General features: G+C 46.4%; 1 protein-coding gene across 1 annotated transcript; it reads right to left on the bottom strand.

Moving 5' to 3' along the window:
* Window positions 1–604: 604 nt before the first annotated feature.
* On the bottom strand, window positions 605–24711 carry PDILT (protein disulfide isomerase like, testis expressed). The gene is made up of 11 exons (XM_006177287.2): window positions 24510–24711; window positions 19499–19705; window positions 13258–13391; window positions 12214–12351; window positions 10085–10195; window positions 9878–10003; window positions 7162–7359; window positions 5590–5710; window positions 3309–3487; window positions 1804–1893; window positions 605–952 (listed from the first exon to the last, which is right to left on the bottom strand). The coding sequence occupies exons 1-11, from the start codon at window positions 24709–24711 to the stop codon at window positions 722–724; spliced, it is 1737 nt and encodes a 578-aa protein (XP_006177349.2). The 3' UTR covers window positions 605–721.

The raw sequence follows: 24711 nt of genomic DNA, 5'->3' as shown, positions 1-24711 counted from the left end.
AAATGGAGGGGAAGTAGGGTGGAGTCAAGTGGATTGGTGGGATTACTTTTAAGATAGTAAAAGGAAAGACATGGTTATCCTAGAACATACATGGCTGCTTAAGAGAGTGGACACATTTATTGAGATGTGAAAGACGGGACAGATTTTGGGTTGAATCTCTTTCTTATGGTGCCAAAATTAAGCATTAAAAAATCAATCCACCTTATTTGAAAGTGTTAGCCAAACTCTGGAGACCCCAAGTTGCTGCTGGTGGTGGTGGTGGTAGTGGTGTGTGCATAGCAGTTAAATGCAGAGTCTCTGGAATGAGATTGCTTGGGATCATATCTCAAGGGCTGTCTAGCTGTGTGATCTGCCTGGTTGCTTAACCTCTCTTTGCCTCAGTTTCCTCATCTGTGAAATGGGGGTGATGAAACCTAGCTCCCAGTGAGGTTGTGAGAACTAAGCGAATGCCACGTGTGTTATTCTAAACACACCTTAAATGTTGCTATTATGGCTTCATTTGCAGCCCTTTCTGAATTCCAGGCCAAACAGCTCTTCTAAAGCAGCACCAACCAGGAAAAAGAGGTAATGAATAAAACAGGGCCAAAGGCATTCAGGGGTTTTTATTATCCAGCCTCCGCCCACCTGTCGCAATGATATATAATTTGATTGGAGTAGATCCACTCAGAAAATGATGCCAGGACCTGGAAAATGGGCACTTTCCCTCCTGGCTCTGGAGAAGCTACAGTTCTTCCTTCAGTCTTGGTTTCTTCTGTCTCGGAGGCCCCTTGGGCTCAGCCGCCTTCTCCTCCTCCTTGGCCATTTCTTTCTGCCCAGCTGGCTCGTCCAGCTCAGTCACATTCTCCAACTCAGGCAACTCGTGTTCAGGTAACTCTTTCTTTATAAAAGGTACCTCCTTTTCTTCAGCTAATATATCCTCTTCTGCCACTTCACTTTGCTCAACAGGCAGTAGCTATTCAAGAAAAAAAGAAGGGGAGGGAAGAAGGAGGATAAAGAAACAAAGAGGCAAAAATTACATGATAGTTGTGATTATAATTGCCAAGCAGACTTTCCCCACTGTCAGTCCATAGGTGTGGCTGCCCCACACTTAGCTCAAGGGTTCGGCGGCATGTGACCCAGACCTAGCTAAAGAGATTCGTTCCAGGACTTGGACTAGGAGTACCAAGGAGTAGATGCTTTCTTTCTAAGCTGGGAGGGTATTACTTAAGAGCTGGGGAGCGGTCATTGCTTCTCCCTGGGGAAGTGACTGCTTGGGAATGAAGCCAATATAGAGAAAAACAGAGATGGGGAGAAAGAAAATGACTCTGACTTTCAGAATCCACCCACACCTGATAGTTTACCAGTTATCTGGGATAAATTCCCATTGCTGCTTAAGCCAAAGATAGTTTCTGACATTTGCAACTGGAAGGATCCTAACTAATACAAATGACATCTTCATGCAGATGGCCTCACTGAGGCATGAACAGAATTAAGAGACAATGGGGACTGGCCCATCTATTAGGAGAATAATGCCAGAGGGCAGGATCCCATCAAGACATCTGGTTACCCACTCAGGAACAGCGGACCCAGAGCAGCAGCCTGCAGAGCTATGTGTCAGAGTCTTTGCCCTTCCCAGTATTTCCAAAGTCTGCCATTTCTGGTAGTAAGTGCCCTTGGAATGAAGTCATTCAAACTGGATCCATCCCAGGTCTCTCCAAAGTGCACAAGATTGGGGAACTCTTGGCAACCTCTTTCCTAGTCCATTGAGTTCCTGATGGTTCTGTGTGGGACAGAATCATCCAGGGTACTGCTGTTTCACCTTACCTCATCTTCATCCTCAATCCTGACCTTGATTTGACTTTCCAGGAAGTCAGAAAAGCCCTCCATGGTATGTTCTCCCATATACAGTACAGCCTAAGAAGATAATGGAACAGAGTCAGAATGGTGGCCTTTTCCTGCAAAATACTCAGGGATTGCTCCATAGGTAAACCCTGGGTCAAATTCCTAACAACCTGAACAAGTTCCTTAACTGCTCTGAGCCTCCATTACAATGGCCCTAAGATCAGGATAATAAAACATCTTCCATCATAGGGCTGTCATGCAGTGGTCCAGAGCAGGAATGATGGAGCCACACTGTTGGGACACAAACTCTGGCTTCATCACTCAGCAGTGTGGTCTGGCTGACTCAGTGTCCTTGACTGCAATATGAAGGTAATAACAGTCTCTACCTCATGGTGTTATTTTAAGAATTCAATGAGTTACTATATGGAAAGCATTTGAAACAGAGCCTGACTCATCGTGAGCACTATATGTGTTTGCTATTATTATTATTACTGTTACAGAAGAATAAGAATCATTATCTTACAAAGCGCCCTGCACACATTCTTGCTCAGCCATCATTAGTTTCCTTTCCTCTTTCAGTCTTTAAGATTTCTTAACTGCTTACTGTCCTCTGGCTGTCTAAATTCCTTTCCAGGTAACTGAGGATCTGTGACAGGCTCACCCTTTCAATTCAGCCTCATTTTCCCTGACCCCCTGCAAGCATCTTTTTGCACCAGGGGGATGGCATCTCTTTCACAGTTCTGTGGCTTTCCTTCTGCCTCCCTCCTTGTTCATATTATACTTCCTGCCTATAATTCACATGCCTTCCTCTAATCTGATTTAAATCCTCACCATTCCTCAAAGTCTCATGTCTGCATGGAGACTTCCAGCCTTATCTGCCCTCCAGAATCTGTCCCATCCAAGTCCAATTGCATTTGGAGATGAGCCCATATCATGACTTCTCCCCAACACTGAGTCATGTTCTTCTTGGGAGCAGGGTCCTTGGCTTATAATTCTTTGATTGACACCCTTCCCCACATGCCAAAGTGCCATGAAGAGTGTGCTCCATGAACATTGTTGATGTCTGATGACTATAAAACCAAAGTGTAAAATATTCGATTGTCTCTATCATGTATTCTTCCTTCTTTTGATAGCCCCCTACCTCCAATATCCACATGGTGACCTTCCCCACCTTATTCCATATAGTCTGGGTAGGGCTCAGCTCCAATAGCAGAGGGAATCACGTAACCCGGGCCAAATCCTCTTGGCCACAATGATGGGGTCAGGGAGAATCAACTGACCTAAGTTGGACCCAATTAGACTGAGTCTTGGGACTTTCATGGAAGCTAATGGATAACTCTCTCTAACTTGAATATGAGAGGATAATAGGGGACTGGGGCTGAGAATGACTGCTGATTTGGTAGAAGGCAGAGCTGGAGGCGGGGAGAAATCGAGTCCATGGTAATAATGTCACATTGCCAGTTATGTGAGTCCCAAGAGCCCCTCACTTGTTCAGAGTCCGTGGGAAAGAGCCTGAAGAAGGGATACCGGTCCAGGTGAATCGGCTGAATGTCATTTGCTGTGATGTCGATCTTGGCGATGGTGACTGTGGAGTGGTTTTGATACTTTCTCCCCAACTCTTCCAGCACTGGGAACAGCGCCCTGCACTTTTTGGACCAGGGTGCATCTGGAAGAGAAGGGGAGTCACCGAGCTCACACTAATAAAGACTCTGAAAGCCAAGCTTCCCCGTGAACACCGGCTCCGCGTTTGCACAGTGCACTCCCTCTCTCTTCTAACAGTATGTTAGGTTATTTTACATTTCAGCCATAGTTCCTGATCATCATTAAATCAATTAGAAAAAAAATAATAACCTAGTCCCTTTCTGCTCAGACATGAACGCTTTTAGCATGTTGGGACATTTCCTTCTATTTTTTTTTTTTTTCCTTTCACATAGCCTTCTACTCCAGCTGAAGAAGAAAACCAAGAAAAGAATTTCTGCTAGATGATTCCTCATGTTTTTCCAAAAAGTGTGTGTGTGTGTGTGAGAGAGAGAGAGAGAGAGAGAAAGAGAGAGACAGAGAGAGAGAGAAAGATAGAGAGAGATGGAGCCCTAGAGTTTTCCAGCAGAGGTTAAGCTCCTAGCTCAAGGTCCCCCAGGAAAATAAGCAGAGGAAGTGGGATTTGGAAATAGGCTGCTTTGACTTGTGACCATGGTGTCGCCCTGCCTCTCAATCCAGTGGAGGGGAATACACCCAAGAAGTGAATGAGAGGTTATGACAAGCACAACGACCCCTGGCAAGGGGACACTGGACTTCCCTACAGATGGTTCCTTGAGCTTTAAGTATGGCCCAGGCGTCTGGACCTATGGAGAGAAATCAGGGACCAGCTCCAACAGAGAAGGGAAATAACCTTGCCATTAAAGTTTCTGGCTCTGGGGGAAGAGTGGCCTCAAAGGCTCCGGACATCACATTTGGATGATCATCCCTCCATTTACAAACCAAGTGCCTCCTCCATGACCCACTGCACCCCGGCAGCTCTCCTGGAGCTTGATGGGCCCTGGGTCGGAGCAAGATGGGGCGTAATGGCTGCAGTCCCAGGGGGTCAATCCGACAGCCCTGCTTCCAGGAAAATGAGGCTGCTTTTGCCTTTTACCAGAACCCAGTGGGCATTTTTATGACTCCGGGTGTCAGGTAAGTGCAGAAAGTCACCCCCAGCCTCTCACTTAAAGGCAGCAGATCATGGCTGTTTAACTAAGCAGACTTTAAACACCGTGCTCTGTGGATGAGAGCCCATTTCAATGAGATTTTTAAAGGCCTGCATGATGTAATTCAACCCCTGTTTGACCCTCCAGGAAGTGATGACATCGGAGCTGGATTTGAACTTTTTGTCTTGCAACTTACTTACTGTGTGACCTGGGGTAAGGTAATTAACCTCCCTGAGGCCGGATTTCCTGGTCTGCATTATCGGGGAATCCAGTGGACTTTCCTAAGAGCTTTGTTTTAAGAAGGAAATGAGACCAGGTGTATAAACAGCAAACTATGTGCAATAAATGGTAACTGCCCGTTAAATGAAAGAGATCTCTAAAGTCGCTTCATTGCCACCCTTCTCTGTGTCTCTGGGTGGAAGAGAAGGTCCCTGGCTTTGGTTTTCACATGCAAATCAGAAACAGCTGGGGACAGGCACGTAGTCCCTGGGTGTGAGCACTGGAAATAGTTATAACAATAGAGAAAGTAATAGTAATAATATCTGTCAACTATCAAGTGCCTGTAAGATGCCAGACAACTGTTCCACGTCCTTTACATGCATGATTTGGCCACACCAACTCAGGCAGATTACCTACGGGCCATTTGATGAGTTACTTAAAGCCACTGCTGCTGTTCTGCACAGCAGTTACTGGTATAGACATCAGAGTCAGGCTGCCTAGGTTCAACCCCTTACTTACTTAAGGTCACTTACTAGCTGCATGACTTTAGAAGACTTCCTTTACCTCCCTGGGACTGTGTTTAGTCATCTGTAAGGTGGGAACAATAAAAGTAGCTACTTTTAAAAGTAAGTTGTGAGGATTAAATGAGACAATGTAGAGACAGGCGTGGAAGGTATTCCACACATTTCAAGAATTTGATTTTTGAGGAAAGTCTCTTGATCCAAACCCTTTGGATGTCCAAAGACCATCCCTAGTGTGGTGCTTTGATACATTTCGGAGATTTTGGTGCCCAAGAATTCAGGGGCTACACTTGGAAAGTAATGCTGGAGCCACTGCTTCCAGTGGCCTCTGCAGAGATACTTACAGAACATCACAAATACATCCCTTTCCTTGTCAAAGACAACATCATTGAAGTTCTTCCCAACGAGCTGCTTAACTGGCCTCTGGTCCCAATATTTTGGAACTTCTTCACTGGATTGATGTTTCTAGGAAGCAAATTTGAGAGACCTCCAGAAAGGGGTTGGTAGATGGGGGTACCTCCACCCCCCAACCTTGTCCCTTAACTGGAAATGATGGAAAATTTTCTCTTGTTCTTACAAACAGCCTTGGGGAAAAGTTTGAAATGCTGAGACAGATCATGAGCTAGATGTGAAGCCTGGGTTGTCCAGGGCGACCTGGAATCAGAGGGCTGAGGAGGAGACAGGGCTCCAAACTGGGGTGGGTTCTAGCATAAATATATGATTCTTAGGATTCTTAGATGAGGGTGGGGTTCAAGTCACATCACTAACATCTTAACTAGTTTGTCCCCCTCCACTCCACAGGGCAGCCAAGAATCAAACTAAGATCGTTTATATGACTGTTTAAAAGTATTTATCACACCTTGGTTCCAGCCAGCTTCTCCAAGCCCATCACCATTCTTCCCTGGTTTTCTTCAGCCACAGTGGTCTTCTGTTCACTCAAAGGGCAAGTCTCCTCTCCCACTGTCATCAATGTTGCACTTCCTTCTCTAGTTAACTCGGATCCATCTTTCAGAATAATCTCAAAGGAGGATTTCCCTGACACTCCCACAGGCTAGGTCAGGCCCTGCTTTCATAAATGTTTACAATACTTGGCACTTTTCCTGCATTGCTTATGTAAGTTTACCATTTATATTTTTTTTTTTTTTCTGGTTATTTGGTTACTGTGTCCCTGTCTCAATGGATGGAATGTCCCAAGGGACTTTTCTTCTCTTACCTTTGAGTACCGTTGAGTACCGTTGAGTGCTGGTACATTATGAGGCCTCGGTAAATGTTTTATGAATGAACTAATGAATGAAAGAATGAACCCAGCTCTTGCTTCTCTTTGAAGAAAGTGGTGGAAGTCTCCCAACATATACTTTTCTCTGCGACCCCGGCTTTCTGAGTATCTCTTAAATTCACACCCTTCTCTCCATCAGCACTGCTATTACCCTTGTCCAAGTAGACGTCCTCTCTCATCTAGATCACTGTCATAGCCTCTTAGTGTCCTCTCTGCTTCTCCCCCTAATCCTCTCCACAGCTTTATTCTCCTACAAGCAGGTTCTAATTTCACCATGTAAATCTGGCTTCCCAATCCTCTTAGGATACCAAATCCCTACTATGCTTGTAAGTCCTTGCTGTCTGGCCTTTGCCCAGCTCACCAGCCTTGTCTGCCACAAGAGCATCCCTCATCCCCACCCCGAACGCTGGAAAGGACTTGATGATTCTTTAGGAGGGATCATAAAAAGTGTGGGGCTTGGGTGTGAGGGATGGGAAATGGTGAAAATGATGGAGGTCTGAGGTAGGAAGATGAGGATATTTCCTCACAAGAACCATGACATTGACCCTTTATACTGCCTCCCCGTTAGCAGATGACCAAAGCCAGCAGGATTACAAAAAAAGGTGATCATGTTGAGGTCCTTACCCAAGAACAAGCTTACCTTGGCTTTTCTATTCAGGAAGCTTTGACCAAATTTCTTGAGGTTTTTATAGGTTATCTCCTCGAAAGGCATTTTGTACCTTGCATCAGAGCTTAAGTTGAGGATCTGGACGGATGGAATATCGAACTCTGTGATTCGAAAATATTCAAAGACACGTCTGTTTTTGGGTTCATCTGCGTCCACGAGGATGGAAAGGATCTGCCAAATCAAACGAAACCTGTGTCTCTCTGGATTGGAGGCATGAAAAGGGTAAGGAATCCCTTCCCAAAGGAGAGAAACTTTAGGGAAGATGTGGGAGGGCACCAACGGAGTGCAAATAGCAGCGTCTACGGGGCACCTCTGAAAACCGGAACAGAGGCTCCTTTTTATCAGGTGGATGCAGCCGTGCGCCCCAGTGCACAGACAGGCAGTGGTCATCAGCCTGGTTTCACCACCCCTGTGCAGGGCGCCATTCACACAACTGTAGGAAGGCAGGAGGTGCTGAGCTCTCATCCCAGTTCCTTGGGCAAAACGGGAACTTCCCCGCTCTGTGCCTCAATTTCCTTTTAATAGTACCCACATTATAGGGTTCCTGAGAGACTTAAACAAGACACTGTATGTAAAGGCTTCGTGCCGTGACTGGGAGGTAGAAAATGCTCACTACGTGTCAACTCATTCTTACCAGAATTACTATTCTTCCATCAGGGAAACTCACGACTTCATTCACTCATGCATTCAATACATATTTATGGAGTGGCTCCTAGGCATTTTGCTAAGCACTGGAGATACAAACACTGCCCAAGGCGGACAAAATCTATGCCCTCATCAAGCTCACGTTCCAGTGGAAAAGGCAGGCGAGAAATGAGTAAGCTAATTAATAAATTCAGAAAGCGGTGGGCGCCAATCAGGGCACCGTGAGAAAGTGCCTGCACAGAAGGGGTGAGGTGGGGGCCCTGGTAACAGGCAGGAAGGTCAGGAGGAGTATCTGAGGAGGTCACGTGTGAGCTGCGCTCCAGGGAACACTGATTCAGGCAGTGGAAACTGTGGCTGCAAAAGCTGGAGAAGGGGCGGTGGGGTGGAAGAATAGAGTGTTCTAGAATAGAGAGGAAAGGCCAATGTGGCTGCAGCACCATGAGGAGGAGGGGCATGGGAGACAGAACTCCAGTAATGAGTTGGGGTTTAACCTGAATGAGATGGGAGGTCACTGACGGACAGTAAGTCAGAGTATGACATGGTGATAATTTTTAGAAGATCACGCTGGTTGTAAAGAAGTCAGAGTAGGAGAAAGAGACTGGTTAGAGATTCCTGCAGACCCTGGATTCAGATACTCTCAGGTCATTCATCTGCCAAAACATTAAGAGCCCTACTACGTGCCAGGCACTCTTCTAGGTGCTGGGGAGAATGGGAAAAAAACAATTCAGACATATTAAAACCAACCGTGCATACTTTCAACAAACATTTGCTAGAAATGAACAAGATAAGCTATGTGGGTGTGACCTGTTAGAAGAACACTCATCCAACTGTTTATCTTTGGCTCAAAATAGAACCCAATCAATAAATGGCATTTGAAAAGCTTCCTAACTGGGGTAAAGGCAATCTGGAACCTCCTCTCATAATATAAGCTGAAATAAATTCCAGTTAGACTAAAGAGCTAAGTAAATAAAAAAAAAAAACCTAGAAGAATTATGGCTAAGTATTGACTATTATAACATAACAGAAATCGAGGGAAAGCAATCAGATTATAAGCAATTTAATTACATCAAAAACCTTAAAGTTTAAAATTGAATAAGCCAGGAAATGTATTTATAAGAGAAACTTCTGTAATTAGAATAAGCTTCTTGGAGAATACTGAGATGGATTGTAGCATGAACATTAAGGATGTTCATGCCCCAGTAGCTTTATTCTGTGTTTATTTGGGATTTCAAAGTGTTTCATTGTTTTGTTTGAATTTCAGAATAATTTTCTTCAAGAGAAAAAAAAAAATCTGCCATTACCTTACTTCTTATAAAAAATAAAGAGAAAAATGAAGTCAATAGTCCAGGTGGTGGGAACTACAAAAATACAGGTACAGTGCTTAGAAAAAACTGATTTGTTTCTAATGATGATAATGTTAGCGATAATAATAATCAATGTTTATGGTACATTTGCTCATTGCTTTACATACAGCATTTCTAGCTCTTACCATGACTCTCCACTTCACACAGGAAGTCACTGAGACTGAGAGGTTAAACTCACCTAAGACAAAAATCGCTTGGAAGAGGAAGAGAATTTGAATGCAGTTCTGTTGATGCTGAAGCCTAGAACCTCAGCCACAGGGCTTCAGACTTTTCCTACTCCCTGACCTCAGGCAGGAGTGGTCTCTCCTCTCCCCCTCACCTCCAGGCCAAGGCTGCCAGCACTGTGGTCAGCCACCCCTAGTGGAGCACAGCCCATCAGAAAAAGCAGCCAGACCAACCCTGCTCCCACGGCAGACTCAAAAAGATAAGGGAAGAAGGGGCAAAGGTTTGGTGAGAAAGAGAGACACACTGGGCAGGAAGAAGAGAGGAAGCTAGTTTAAAATTACATAGTGACTAACATACAGCATTGATATGCAAATCAGGAGATTAGTATGCAAATGAACACACAAATCCTTCCTGGATTAATATATAACCAGAAAGGCAGGAAGATGGCGTCAGGGTCTGCAGGTCTTGGAGTCATATCCAAAGAGACCCAAAGAGCAATGGCAACTTCCACAAACCTTGTTTTGGAATTTCTTCGATGCCAACTTATAATGCTGCATTATCATACCAAACGACTTGGAGCTTTTGGAGACGAAGAGCAACATGTGATTCAGGATGTACAATTCATAAATCAGGTCCTTACTCTGAAATTAAAAGGAAAACGGGTCATCCCGTGCACACAGCTGCCCCCGCTGCCCTTCTCCCAGGACCCTTCGCTCACTGACCTCAGAGCTGTATTCAATAACAAACCCTGTGAGCTGTTGTTTCATGACTTGACTGAGGATATTTCTGTTGGTATTATCATTAATAAGCTCCTGGCGGTTCACGATTTTTCCCTTGGACAAAAGAATAAAAACGTTAGAAGGCAGTAGCATCCATGATGTAGGTACTTAATAAATATAAATCGTACAATTTTTTCCTTGGATAAAAGGAAAACACCATGAAAATAGGTGTCATAAATAATCTAGATACTTAATACAAATGGACGGCTGGGCAGATTAGCCTGAGTGTGGAATATGGGGACGTGGCAGCTGTGAAAATCTCCAGTCTACAAAGACAGGGGGTGTAACTGACTGACAGCCCCAGCTGCCTCGCTCCGAAATCCGTCAGTGTATTTGTGCTGATGCTGAGCGCTTTCTCACGCATTGCTCCTGAGCAATTAATTCGCAAGGGATACTAAAGCAAGCCCATTTCTGGGAGATGCAGGACTTCTCTTATAGGTGACATTAATGAACTTTCTTAGAACTCCACAGCAGTCAAGGACTCTTCCATCCAACCTTCCTTCCTTCCAAAGGGTCAGACCTACATCACGGTCTGATGAATTTCCCCCAGCTCCCTCTCTGTCTTCCTTCAAAAGCATTTCCCCTAATCTTTTGCATGACTAATCCTGCTTGATGACTGCTTCACAGAGGGACCTGGATTAACACAGGGAATGATATAATTCTCTGGAGCCCAGGATCAAAGTCTGCGCGGGAAGGAGAAAGAAGCAACTATCTCCTTATTTCTCTCTACTCCATCTCCTCCTCTTCATCACCAGTCTCACCTTCTGATTCAAACCTATTCCTCGGATTCTTGGAAAAGTCTCCTAGTGGTCTTCTAATTATCTCCTCCTGCTTCCCTTCAATCCATCCCCCACACTTCAGCCAGAGAGATGTCGTTAAAAATGCACCTCTTGCTTAAATACTTCATAGTCCCTGTTGTCTCTGGATAAAGCCTAAACTCTTTCTGGTCATAACAGTAGCTTAATAGTACTATTACTTACAGGGAGCTCATACTGTACTAGCCACAGTTCTAAATATGCTATGTGTATTAGCTCATTTAATCCTCAAAACATCTCATTGAGCGATATACTGTTACTTCGCCCATTTTACAGTGGAGGAAATTGAGGCACAGAGAAGTGAAGTGACTTGCCCAGGGTTGGTAAGCTAGTCAGAAATGGAGCCAAGATTCCAACCCAGGCAACTGGCTCTAGTGCCCATGTTTTTAACCATTAATTAACATAGATCAAACCTCTCCTAAATGCATTTCCAAGTTGGTTATTTGGTTTTTGATTTTGTGATGGGGTTTAGTCTGCAGAACTTTAAAATTTTTATGTGGTCCAAATTTATCAGTATTTCTTTTCATACTTTCTGGGGTTTCTGTTATGCATTATCAAAGGGTTTTCCCCTCCCTCCCAGGTTGGAAAGCAAACTCTTCCACGGCATCTTCCAGAGAGGTTAGGTTACTTGCCCAACACCATACACAGAAGTAGGTGGAGTGATATCCAGATGCTGCTTGCCTTACAGACAGAAGTCTTCTCACAGAGAAGACTGCGAGCCACTCTGTTTTTGCTTAGGCCCATGGAAGTCATTGAAAAATTCTAAATAAAATAAATAAAGAATAAAATAACCTAATTTGTGTTTTTGAATGGACAGAAAAAGATCCAAATACATGTGGAAATTTAGTATATGATAAAGATGATCTTTGAGATCAGTAGGAATGACTAGCACTGAGGGAACTGGGCAGCCATTTGAAAAAAGAAAACTAAAGCTGAATCCATTATATCACTCCTGCCACCCAATTAAATTCCAGATTGATGGAGGGTCGGGGGAGGAGCCTGGACCAGAAGAAAACACAGGGCAGAAGACTGAGCCTTAATTTATAACATTTACTGGTCAAGGAAAGGAGGAGCTTACAGTGGAAAAGGGCTAGAAAGGCCAGAGAAACAGCAGGAGACTACGATTTCCCAGAAACGGACTAGTCCAATGCCACTTAGTTCGCAAGTGGCAGGACCAGAATTTGTACCCAAAGCCCATACATACATGCATAGTTCATTATTTCGAACCATGCACTAGCACTAAGACCAAAGCCCTACCTTTTTGAAGACGAGAACACTGTCCAGGGTGACGTGGAAACGCCCGATGGCGTTTCTGATCGATATCACTCCGAACATGAGCTCTGGGAAGTCTTTGATCATGTCGTAGAACAGCTCTGCTACTTCTTCCTGTAAATCCTGTTCGGGGAGGGTTGCTTGATAAGGCTTTGGTAGAAAGCAAAATGCCTGGATTTCTCAAGGGCAGGGTGAAAATGGTGACTAATTTGTCTCCTCACCTTTCCAAGTTCTGGGGTTTTGCTGGGTCACCTAAATCCACTTTCATGGGTGTTTCACACCCAGAATACTTCTGTGGCTATGACTAAGGCCAAAATAGGCAAACTCACAGAGATGAGTGGAGAGAATTGATAAATTTGACCTTTTCCAAGTATGAGAGTGAAGGCTGTTCTAACACAAGCATTGAGATTTTTAAGCATCTATTCCTTAATTGTGTTCAAAAGAGGCAACTGATTTGACCACGTGTAGTACCATTTGTGAACTTGATATCAAGATATGGTTGCAGTTTCGACCTTCATTCTTTAGCTTGAAAGAACACTGGGGCCGAACACAATGACAAAGTATAGGATGGGAGAGAAAAAGTCATAAACTCTCCCCATATATAAATATAACCCTAAAGTTCTGACTTGTACTCAAAGGAAAGGAGTCATCAAAATTATAGGAAATGAGCTAAGACATATCAGAAACTATTCTCCAAAGGCAAAATGAGTGTGCAAATTATTGATTATTCAGTGATGTTCCAAATGGACCCCAAAAAGATCAGTTACACTGTCAAAATCAACTCAATATATGTCAATCTCCCCTCTCTCCTCATTACTCTCTACTTTTGCAGTTTGTTTCTATTACCATTTATCTTCCATCTTTTCTTTATTTTAATCCTGCGGTTCTCCCAGAAAACCAGCTCATCAGAAAAGGAAGAATGGGCATGGAATTATCCTAAATGGAGGACATTTCCTCATCCCACCCCTCTTCCTGACACAAGACTCCTCCTCAGTTGAGAAGCCCCCTCCCACCTCTTGAACCCAGTACCTGGAAGAAGCCAATGATGACCAAGGGCCTGGAATTCACAAACTTTGCTATCTCATTGGTGTCAGTGAACAAAAATGCTTTCTGGCTAATTTGTCTTCTCAACCAAACGACCAAGGCGGTGGACTCAACCACTCCTGGAGAGAGATACAGTTAAATGGATCCCACAGAAGTTTCCTCTTGAACTGGAGGAAGGCCTGTCTTCCCCAAGGCACTGCACTGAGCATTTTGGGTGTATTACATCCCCACAACAACCCTACGGGATTCATATTCTCCCCATTTTGCAGATGAGGAAATTGAAGTTCAGTGTGCCCTTGGCCCTGCTACTAGCAAACCTGGGGATCAAACCTGGGAGGAATCATGCCCAGCCTTCTTTTTCTCATCCACCCTTCAAAGTGACAGGAAGATGGATTTACTTTTTAAAAACATAAATTTTAAAAAATGTAAATAAAAAGAGCAGCTTGCTCCATGCCCTTGGGGAAATTCCATTATTTCCCTGCGTCTCCAGTTCCTTAGCTGAGACACAAATGCCTGCTAAGGCCATAGATCCTGACTTCCATTTCTCAGCTATCTATGGGAAGTGCCAAGCACACAAAACTCTTAGCTTCTAAAACTGGGACACATCTACCATATCTGGGGAGACGTGACGGTGTGCCAGAATGTACACCAGGCTGCACATGGCCTTGTGTTTGCTAGATCATCAATTTCACTTTATTTTCTGTTGAAGCCTGCTATAGAATAAAACGGATCATTTAAAATGAGTTTATGAGCTAAGATTAATGCAAAGGTTGCGGTAAGTATCTTTGGGCTACATACACAGGCCTTTATTCTTTCTCCATTCATTCCTTCACTCATTCATTCATTTGATAATTAAGCGTTGAGTGCCTATTATGTTCGTGAGTGCTGTGCTTGGTCCTGGGGATAAAATGGTGAGCAGAAACAAGACATTGCCACTGCTTTGCAGTTCTCATTCTGTTGAGGAGGTCAACTGTCAAATAATCACACAAACAAGTGCATAATCACACTCAAAGTAAATATTCAAAAGCGAATTCTATGAACTTGTAGCAAAGATATGCGACCTAGCCTGTGAAGTCAAGGAGGGCTTCCTGGAGAAAATCACTTAGCTGAAAACTAAAGAATGTGTAGGAGTTAACAGAAAGCCACTAGAGAAGGAAAGGCTTCCAGGCAGAGGGAACAGCCTGTGCAAAGGCCCTGTGGTAAGACATATTTCTGCCTAGGGCTTGAGGGATGCACACTGAGTTGCTGAATCAACTGGAAAGGACTCTTATTTTCAGTGTCTTTGCTTACCTTCCCTCACAACATTAGGCCTTTTTTAAATTGATAATGAAGTATTTTTACATTCAGAAAGGTATACGAATGACAATGTATAGTTTGATGAATTTTCCCAAAATGAACACACATGTGTAAATACCACCCAGATAAAGAAACAGAACATTAACTGCCTCTCAGAAGCCCCCACTGTGCCCCCTCACAGCCCTGACCCCAGCCCCACCTGGAGGTAACCACTGTCCTAACTCCTAACAGCAAGCATTAGTCTGCCTGCTCTTGAACTTCATGTAAATAGAACCATAGTGTGTGTTTCTCCCTCCATATTGTACTTGTAGCATTCCATTGTGTAAATATTCCGTGTTTATTTATCCTCTCCCTGTTAATGATCGTTTGGTTTGTTTACAGTTTGGGGCTATTAAGAATGAATTCTTACGCGTGTCTCTGTGGCACATTGTACACACTTCCGTTGGGTACATGCCCAGGAGGAGAATTCCTGGTCCTGGGGGTGCTGAGTCCAACATTAGGAGATGCAGATTAGGCCATTCGAAAAACCACAGTGGGTAAAGCCTCTGAAAGTTTGTAGGAGGACAGTGTGGTGGTCTCCAGGGACAGAGAGGGGTGAGGGAGGCTTCATGCCACCCTCAGACCATGGCTTTCCACCCACAGCAGTCCCCCCTCTCCTGGATTTCAGCCTCAAGTTTCAGTTTCTATTTTCCCAGTGGTCTGGGTCATCTTTTAGGAAGAAACAGGCACATATCATGAAAAACCCTCTTATAGGCTTTGCCTGAAAAAAACTATGTTTCAAGTGACCTGAAAGGAATTGCTTTGGAAATCCTGAAAATACCAAAAAAGGTGACTAAAAACCCTCCAAATGGGTTTGAATTTCAGGTCATCAGAACCAGTGCTCTGATCACCCTTTGTGTCACCTGCCCCTCAGCTCTGTCCACACTCTACCCATGACCTTATCCTCCCGCACACGGGACTTGGCACCTGCTAGGCCCTCCGCCTGGGCAGCCGTTTCCTCTCAGCTCTCAAGGGCATCTCCTCCTGCTTACTGAATCCTCAGTTTGGTCTTTTCTTACTCTCCCCTCAATCATTCTCTATCTCATGACCTGTTTTATTTTCTTCACTGAGTCTGTTTCTGAAGTTATGATTTTTTTTTTTTTGCCAAATTCTTTAGTAGCTCCTGAAGGGGCAGCAGAATATGCCACTTGCAATTATATGACTTTGGCAGATTGATTATTTTGAACTAAAGTTACTCTAGAAACAGCCTGTGTAAGATAGGTTACCCCAGCCCTCTTCTGTCCGTCTGAAAGCGGGAGCGAAATGTCTCATAGGGAGGTGGCCGCCCTGCACCAGGAGGGCAGAGGGCAGAGGGCATTCTTATCACCAGAGACAGGGGTTCAAGGCTGCGAAGGCTCCATCCATCAACCTCGGTACTTCCTCATTAATTTACTTCCCCAAGCCCAAACCCCTTTGTCTCGTCAGTTCTTCACAGGTTTCTTGTTCCTTTACCTGAAAAGTGTGAAAGCTGCCTGCTCTGGTCACTTTTTTGTGCCTTGTGTCTTTGGGACTCCTGGACGTAGGAAATGAAATTTGCTTTTCTTCTGTTAACCTCTCTTATGTCAATTTAATTATAGTGAAGAAAGGAAATGTTTTCCTCTTCTACACACCTGGAATGCCTGGCTCATAATAGGTGCTCAGGAAATAATGATGGGCTGAATGAAGGAGGTGACTGAATCGTTAGATAAGCCGCTTTGATGCCACTTGACCTCGGGCCCTCTTCTCTGGGATGGATGAGCTCTGTTTGCCCCTCTGGACTCCAAGGGACTGAGGTAGCTCGGAACTTGGCAAACATTTTGCTTCTGACTGCCTGCCAATTGGGCACTGTCCCCATGGGGCAGGAACCGCTCCTGGTGCTTGGCTCTGAACCAGAGGACACGGTGACAATGGAAGTGTGAACGCCAGGTCAATGATTGACTGGGGCTGTCACTCTACTGCGTATTTGCAGGCACCAAGCTGTGAATGCATCATTAATTGAGGCCCTGGAGGCAGCCTGAGTGCCCCTCCTTCCTGGGAGATGGTCAAGGCCAAGTCTCCCACCATCAATCCTTGGAGACTAGAGGAGAACTAGGACGGGGGCTTTGACCCAGCAAGGACTAAACCTCACCTGCTGAGGAGGAACATTTTCATAAAAGTCACAGGGCCAGTAAAGTGTTGTCCCCTTAGCTCAGTGAAGCCCATTAAATGGCAGAGCTGGCACGATTCATCCTTTTTAGGCAGTGGGAAATTGAGGCTGCCTTAAGTCCTCACAGCTAGTGCTGGTCCTGAAATCCAGGCACTGGCTCCAACGCAGCATCTCACTGCCTCTTTCCACGGTGGAGGGACATACTGAGGCAGAAGGGGGCTGGGCAAGCCCAGTAGAAATATGGACTGGCTCCTTACCCACCCCAAGCCTGCCACAGCAGGAGCCCTCGCAATTCCCTCCCATTCAAACTCTAACCTATGCGTGGAAAACCTAAGTGTTCCAGGCACTGGACTAGGGCCAGGAGACTGACAGCCTGAGAAGAGTAAAAACCACATCTGTCATTTACACGGAGGACAGCGCAATATACAACAGGGGTCGGTCAGCTATAGCCTGTGGGCCAAATCTAACCTGCCAACTGATTTTATAAATAAAGTTTTATTGGGACACAGCTGTGCCTCTTTGTGTACATGACTCCTTTCCCACAGCATCAGTAGAGTCCAGTAGTTTCAACAGAGACTGTTCGGCCTGTAAGGTCTGGTCCTTTAAAGAAAATGTTTGCGGATCCCAGTGCTAATTAGCTGGGGAGCCTTGAGGGTTATTCCACTCTCAGGTTCCCCACTTGTAAGAGCACATCCCACTTTGTCCTGTTGTGACATCTACAAGGGGACCAGAATGGTGCCTGGAACAGAGTGAAAGCTTCAGACGCGTGTCAGGGCTTGTGCGCTGCAGACTTACTCCTTCCCAGGAACCCTAGGAGGTAGGTGCTTTCACCATCCTCGTTTCACAGACGAGGAAGTCAGAATTCGACAGGAAGAAGTATTGTTCCTCAGGTCCGTAGTGATGATTTGAAGCCAGGGGGTGTCCGCCAGCTCTGGCAGCCTCCTCAGAGGCCCCAGGAAAGGAGGTTCGATCGGCCTCTGCCCTTGTGCTCTCAGCTGAGTAGACGAAGGGGAGCAGATACAATTCTGTGAGGTGAGATCTTTGAGGGGGAAGAACAGATCCTGTGAGATTGCAGAAGCAGGGCAGGCACTCCGACCCAGGCAGTCAGGGGAGACTTCCTGGAGGAGGTGATGGTGAAGCTTCCCGAATGGCAGAGGAGGTTCCAGGCACTGGTTCACAGCACAAAAGGGGGCACAGCCAGTCTGGAAGTCACCACACTGTCACCTTGTTGCCTCTAAGTGGAGTTAGACCTCACAAGTCCTTCAGGAGGCCAGGGGCATCTCAGAGCCTCAGCCACTCATGAGCAGATATGAACTTCGACAAAGTAACTTGGAGCTTCTCGTTTCTTCACAGCCCTCTCCCAAACCAACCCATCACAAAGGGCTCCTCCCTTGGCGTCAGTGGGTGGCACTGAGGGTTGTCACTTGGTACTTACAAAGCAGCAGTCTTTGTCCCTTTTCTCACTGCTCCTGCCCTCTCTTCCTGTCTCTTTTCCTTCTGCACACACTATCCTGTTACAAACCAGCTGGGAGCCACCACATTGCCGAGTCTTTTACGTAACCTGCTCTGAGGCTGGCTGTATCCTCGGCACCGTCCTCCGTTAAATCTGGCCTGTGAGCCTCATGCCCTCTTGTGTCCATTCTGAGAACTTCAAGACATCCTGCAGCCCCTGCACCTGGTGGCCCTTTCCCCTTTAGTTCTCGCAGCAACACTCAAGCAGGCTTATCGCAAACCTGCTAAATGCCAGGTGCTGCAAAAGGCAATCTTAGTTTTCTGAGACTCAATCATTTAACACACACAATGGGAACATTCTACTCACATAGTAGGGATTGTGCTGGGCACGTCTGTTTTTTAGTTTTATTCCATCCATCCATTGTATATGAGATTATGCATCAATATATTTAACACTTTTAAAAATCAGGACCTACCATGTGCCACACGGAGGCACAAAATTCTTTAAGCTTCCTTCAACGTAAGATAGGGCTTGATACGCGGTAGAGGCTTAATAAAAGGGTGTGGAATAAGTGGACAAATGAGTTAATGAGCTAAATGGACGATGACAGAAGCTGAAGGGTTTGGCAGTTGCCCTGTCCCAAGCCCATCTTGTTCTAGCATCTCCCTGTCTCCCTTTTGGTCAATCAGTGCTTCCTTGGCCTTGGACCCTGTCAAAATCATCCTAAAGTGGAAGATTGCATGAGAGTGGGGAGTTAGGTGAGTTGGGAACTCACTCTCTGGTCTCTGATAGTTTATAAACCATGCGCCTCACTATCCCACCTCCTGGTGCGTCCCGGGCCCCCCAGCTGAGATGCAAGCTGTAGTGGAGGCAGATACATGTCCACCAAAATCTTTTTTTTTCCCCATATGGACATAAAGCAGGGCCATATTTCTCACCCTTTCAGTTGGGTGGAGGCATGTAACAGAATTCTGGTCAATAGGATGAACACAGAAGTGATATTTGTCACCTCCAGGCTTGGGCCACGGACACCACCAGCAGCATTCCTCTGCCTCCCAGGATCTGCTGCTGGCCAGATGCAGAGGAGACAGCAGATGGCTTGCAGTCCTAGGGGAGGACTGAGCTGCAGGCTGGAAGGAACCTGGGTCTTTGAAAGACTGTGTGGAGCAGAGCCCCCATCTCCACTCCCTGGCTGCTAACTGGGCTTCTTGCAAGCCAGAAATAGACTTGTAATTCTGTTGAGCCACTGAAATGTCAGTGTTTATGTGTCTCCGTAGCTAGCAGCACTTTGGCTGACACACAAGTACCGTTACCTTTGCAGCTGATGGGCTCCGATCTGTTGCCTTCGAAAAACAGCTTCAGCTCCGGGGCCTTCTTGATGCCAAACTCCTCCTGAAGTTCCTTCTCAACCGTGATGTCCACTTTGCCAAAGCCAAGCCCGTTCTTGCCTTTCCCCATGACCTCCACGGCTTTGCCCAGCTCCTCCGCCATGCTCCTGGACTGCTGGGAGGACGGGCTGTCTGAAAGAGCCAGCGTGAAAACAGAACTCGCCAGGGTCTCTCCTCTCCGGCCCCATATCTCCCGAGGAGGAGGCTTTGCGTGGCCTGCTCAGCTCCTGGGCCTTCCTCGCGCTCCACTGCTAGTAGGTAGACTCAGAAATGCGACAGGCTGGGAGACACACGGTCCCTCCAACTGGCCATCATGGGAGACACGCATTAGGGTTCTTTGGGTTGGGCAACACTGGAAACAATATAACTTTGGGCAACTTAATCACTCTAAGCCCCACTTCCCCCCACAAAATAGTGGCCACCTTGGGACGCTGTCAGAGTCAAAAGATTTATTTAACAATCCATCATACAGTGCTTATCACTTTCTAAGAGCTTTACATGGATTAAGCCACTTGATCCTCCCGGTGCCCCTATGGGGCAGGTGCTGCCAATGTTGTCTCACTTTTATAAATGAGGAAACCAGCGCACAATTAAAATGACTTGCTCGCCCAAGTCCACGTGGCAGTGGGAGGTCGAGCAGGATCAGACCCACGCCATCTGGCTGCAGAGTGCCTGCTCTCTACCCTCCACGGGCACGTCCGACCCTTAGCACAACGCCTGGCACGTGGTACATACACAATGCATTATTATTACTACTGTTATTATTGCAAACTTTTTTCGGTCAGAAATTATAGTGGAGGTGGGGGGAGAGAGAGAGAGAAAAGAGAGTGTGAGCGGCATCTAGTGGAAAGTCTTGGCGCTAACAGGCCAAGTTGGGCGCCTTCAGTTGTCCAGGGTCTACTCATGGGCAGGGGACGGTCATGGAAAGAAGGCCAGGTGTGGGAAGGGTAAGGATGGAAGGTCATGATGCTCCCCTGCTCACTCAGCCCATCCTCCTGGGAAGGAGTGCTAAAGAGACCTGACACCATTGATTAAGATTCCTGGGCCCCTCTCGTTGCTGGGTAGTGGGGACCCCTTTTCGGGAGAGTCTCAGGGGGTTGGTACATGACCCCGGTAGCAGAAGAGGCCTTCCTGGCCTAAATGGGAGGGCTAAAAGGCAGCAGTGTTTGCCTTCCCTCCTCCTGTGTGTGACTTGCCGCCCTCCCGCCTCGGCCCCTCACTGCCCAGTGTCTGCAGCAGGAGGGCTGAGCCAGGGCAGGGGGAGGGGGTCACTGATTCCCTTTCGAGCCAGAACACCTTATCTTTTTCAAACTTCCTTGTCCATCTGGAGCACTTGGAAAAAGTGCGAATCACTTCCACTGCCACGGGCAGTTCCAAGTCCAACAGAGAGGTCTTTTGTAAAGCAAAACCCAGAAAGCCAGGCCTGTAACGGCTGCCCCACACCCCGGTCATTGCCAGTCAGCACACCTGCTCCGGTGATGGAACCCGAAGGTGAGTGATCGTTTTCATTAAACTCCCAGTCAATGGATGGGAAGTGGGACTTTTCGCCTTCCTTTTAGGCCGATGTCTCTCCACTACCTGCTTGGTCACCATCATTGCCTTCGATATCCTTCATCCATCACCACCAGCAGGCACTGGCCTGTTGCCAGCGCCTCTGGCCCATGGGCCTCTCCCCTGGCTCCCTTGCGGATTCGGCCATGCCTGGCTGGTTGGGGGTTGCTGATTGACATAGTGTCCAAATCTGAGTTTCTAAGGGTAGGAGCTTGGGGCGAGAAAAACACTTGGAATGATTGTCCAAGCAGTGGAGTTTTTGAGGTTCCACGTGAACACTGCCCAGTGCTCTTCAATGTCCAAAATGTGAGTGAGAGAAAGCAGTTCTGAGAGCTGGATGGATGGGACCTACCAGTAATAGTAATGGGATTCATTCATCTGACAACTTTGTTTTTAGCATCTTCCATGTGCCAGGCACTGTTTTGGGTACTGGGGATTTAACAATGAACAGATTGATAAAAATCACTGCTGTCACTAGAGAAGGCAGAAAATAAATACAGAAGCAGACTACAGTCTACGTTAGATGTTAGGTGCTATGGAGAAAAAAGAAGCAGGGGTGGAAGTGGGGAGAGTCCAGGGAATTGACTTTAAGCAGGGAGTCAAAAGGAAGCCTCACTGAGAAGGAACATTTTAATAAAGACTCAGGAGATGAGGGAGCAAGCTATGTGGATACCAGGAGGGAGAGAGTTCCAAGCAGAGGAGCCATAAGTGCAAAGGTCCTGAGGTGGGAGCACACACAGCATGTTTGAGGAATGACTGGAAGTCTATTGGGTCTGAAGCAGAGTGAGCCGGGGTGGGTGCAGGTGACAGAGGCTTTGAAGGTGACTGAGTAGACTTTGACCTCTCCTCTGAGGGTTGTGGAAACATAGTGGATTGTTCTGAATGTTTCCTGGAGATTAGACCAAAGAGAAAAAAAAAAAAGGAGACCAGCTGGAGGCCACTGTAATTATCCAGGTGAGAGGTAGTAACAGCTTGAACCAGGGGAGGGGCAATGGAGGGGTTGAGAAGTGGTCAGAGCCTCGAGGGATTTTGAAGGAGGAGTTGACTGGATTTATTGATGGACTGGAGGTGAAGTGTAAATGAAAGGAATCAAGGACGACTCTGAGATTTCGACCTGAGCAACCAGAAGGATGATGATGGTGATGATGATGGTGGCGATGCTTTAGGGATAATTACTCATGAGCCTAGAAATAGCTCCTGATAAGTCTCATTTTGGCCTCTCCCCACTGAGCATAGCCTTCATTTTCCTCTGTCTCATTCATGGAGAACACTGTGGGCCAAAGGAGAGCTCATTCACTCATTCAACACCTCTGCACGCCCACCATGCACAATCCCAGATGTTAGCCATCCAGAGGTGAACAAGATTTGGCCCCTGTCCCCCGTGGAGCTCACAAGTTTAAAGGCAGTTTCAATAGAGTGTGGCAAATGCTGTGAAAAGGAGGGCGCAGAGGGCGCAGAGGGTCTTTATGGCTTTTCAATCAGGGAGTGACCCAATGAGATTTGCATTCCTAGTCAGTCCAGGTGGAAGTGAGGTGGACGCAGCCTCTTGACAAGGCAACTCCATGAACATATGCTTCGCAATCCAGGTGAAGACATTGCCCAGTGAGACCCAAAGAGATTTGCATTTTAGAAAAAAAGAAATTCCCTAAGTATGTTGTCAAGACAGCACTAGAGGGGGAGGGGAGACCATCTAGAAGATGCTGCGGTGGGTCAGGGGCGGAATGGTGAAGCCACAACTAAGGCAGTAGCAGAGGATGGGAGGACTGGAGACTGCAGAGGGCTTTAGGAGGTGGTATCGACAGGACTTGGTGATGGATTAAGGTGAGAACAGAAGGTGGTCGCCGGAGTCTTGGTGTGGATAAGGGATGCTCAGCCAAGTGCATGCCCTGCTCACAAGCTCGTAGAAAGGAAATGGCTCAGACTAGATCTCTCCTAAGTCTTGCACCATGGGCTTGAAGTAAAATCAAGCATGCATCCTGACACTTTGAAGGAAGCCAGGAACAGCCTGAGCTGGACAGAGGTCAGGGGCTTGGAGCTATTTTGATGGAATTTTGCACAATAGACCTGCTCCATATTGGATGTAGGAAAAATGGCCCAACCAGATTTTCCCTTCTGGGAACAATCAAAGTTAAGGGCACAAAAAGAATGACTTTGTTCTATGTCACTGTGAGTGAAGTGGCTGCACAAGCCAGCTGAGGGAGCAGCAGGACCCAGAGCAACTAAGCTGCTGGCACTGTCACTCACCCAGCTCCCCCAGTGAAGTGGCCTCGCTCAGAGAGAACGTGTCAAATGAGAAATGACAAGAATTGAGGAAGGAGCTGCGGGGCCTGAATTTCAGGCAGGGGACACAAAGCCAAATGCTGTGGGGGTGAGGAAAAGGTGTGCCCGCGCGGGGTTGGCTGGACAGGGATGTGGGGTAAACTGACGAGAGTGTTTTCTGTCTAAAAATGGAGATCGTACCTCAGCTCCAGACAACTGTCGCGTTGCTGGGATGTGAGCTTTTGGTTTTTCAAGAGCGGATATAAACACAATTTTGATTGTGAAATGTCCCTGAATAGGAAGACGAATAGAGCCACCACGCTGCGTTGTGGTTAGGTTTCTATCACTTACCATTTAGTGGGGCTGCAAGGACAGTGCCCAGCATACGGTAAGTGCTCGCTGTGTGAAAGGTGCTATGGAAATCCCTTCCACCCTGTCCCAAGGCACAGGTGTCTGCCAGTGGAAAAAGAAGCCTGTCCTCTCCATCACAGTGCCTGCTGATGCAAAGTCTGAAGAGTGAAAGTGGACATGCCAAGTTGAGATGATCTAAAAATCTTTTCTCGAGAGTGTGCCCTTAACTGTGTTCCAGCAACTTTTATTTTCGTTTGTTTTAATTGGTGGGGGGGGAGGGTGGTAATTAGCTTTATTTATTTTAACAGAGGCACTGAGGATTGAACCCAGGGCCTTGTGCATGTTAAGCACACACTCTACCACTGAGCTATACCCTCCCCCCAGTTCCAGCAACTTAACATACTATCTTATTTATTCTTCACATAATCTAGTGTAGTCCTTATGTTTCTGCCCATTTTACAGAGTAGAAAACTGAGGTTCAGAACAACAAAGACACCTGAGGGTATATCCTGGCTTCTTGCCTTCAGCGGGACAGAGGAACCAGATACAAATTAAGATCAAAGTGGCAACACAGCATTTTGCAAATTGGTTAATTTCCCTGGACCTCAGTATTTTCGTCCAGAAATTGAGGATGATGTTATATACATTTTTTTAGTTGTTAATAAAATGTGTTTTCATGTGTTTATCAATATTTAAAACTCCCCTGGCTGCCAGGAGAAAGGAGGCAGGTCTCATCCCACCCGCCACCCACTGCCCAGGAGTGGAGGACACTCACGGAAGAGCACCATCAGGAAGCGGGTCTCGTTCAGCATCTGGGTCAGGGCGGCAGGCGTTAGCACCATCAGGTTGTTCTCCACCAGGATGTGCAAGGGCTGGGTCACGTCGATGCTGGCCTCCTCATCGTCCACCTCTAGTGAGCCCTGGACAGTGGTGGCACAAGAGGCCACCAGCAGCAAACACATCCAGAGCAGCCCCAT

The sequence above is a fragment of the Camelus ferus genome, chromosome 18 (assembly GCF_009834535.1).
Source record: "Camelus ferus isolate YT-003-E chromosome 18, BCGSAC_Cfer_1.0, whole genome shotgun sequence".
NCBI classification, from domain to species: domain Eukaryota; kingdom Metazoa; phylum Chordata; class Mammalia; order Artiodactyla; family Camelidae; genus Camelus; species Camelus ferus.
The sequence above is the reverse complement of the archived record's forward strand: the minus strand, read 5'-3'. Positions and strand labels throughout refer to the sequence as shown.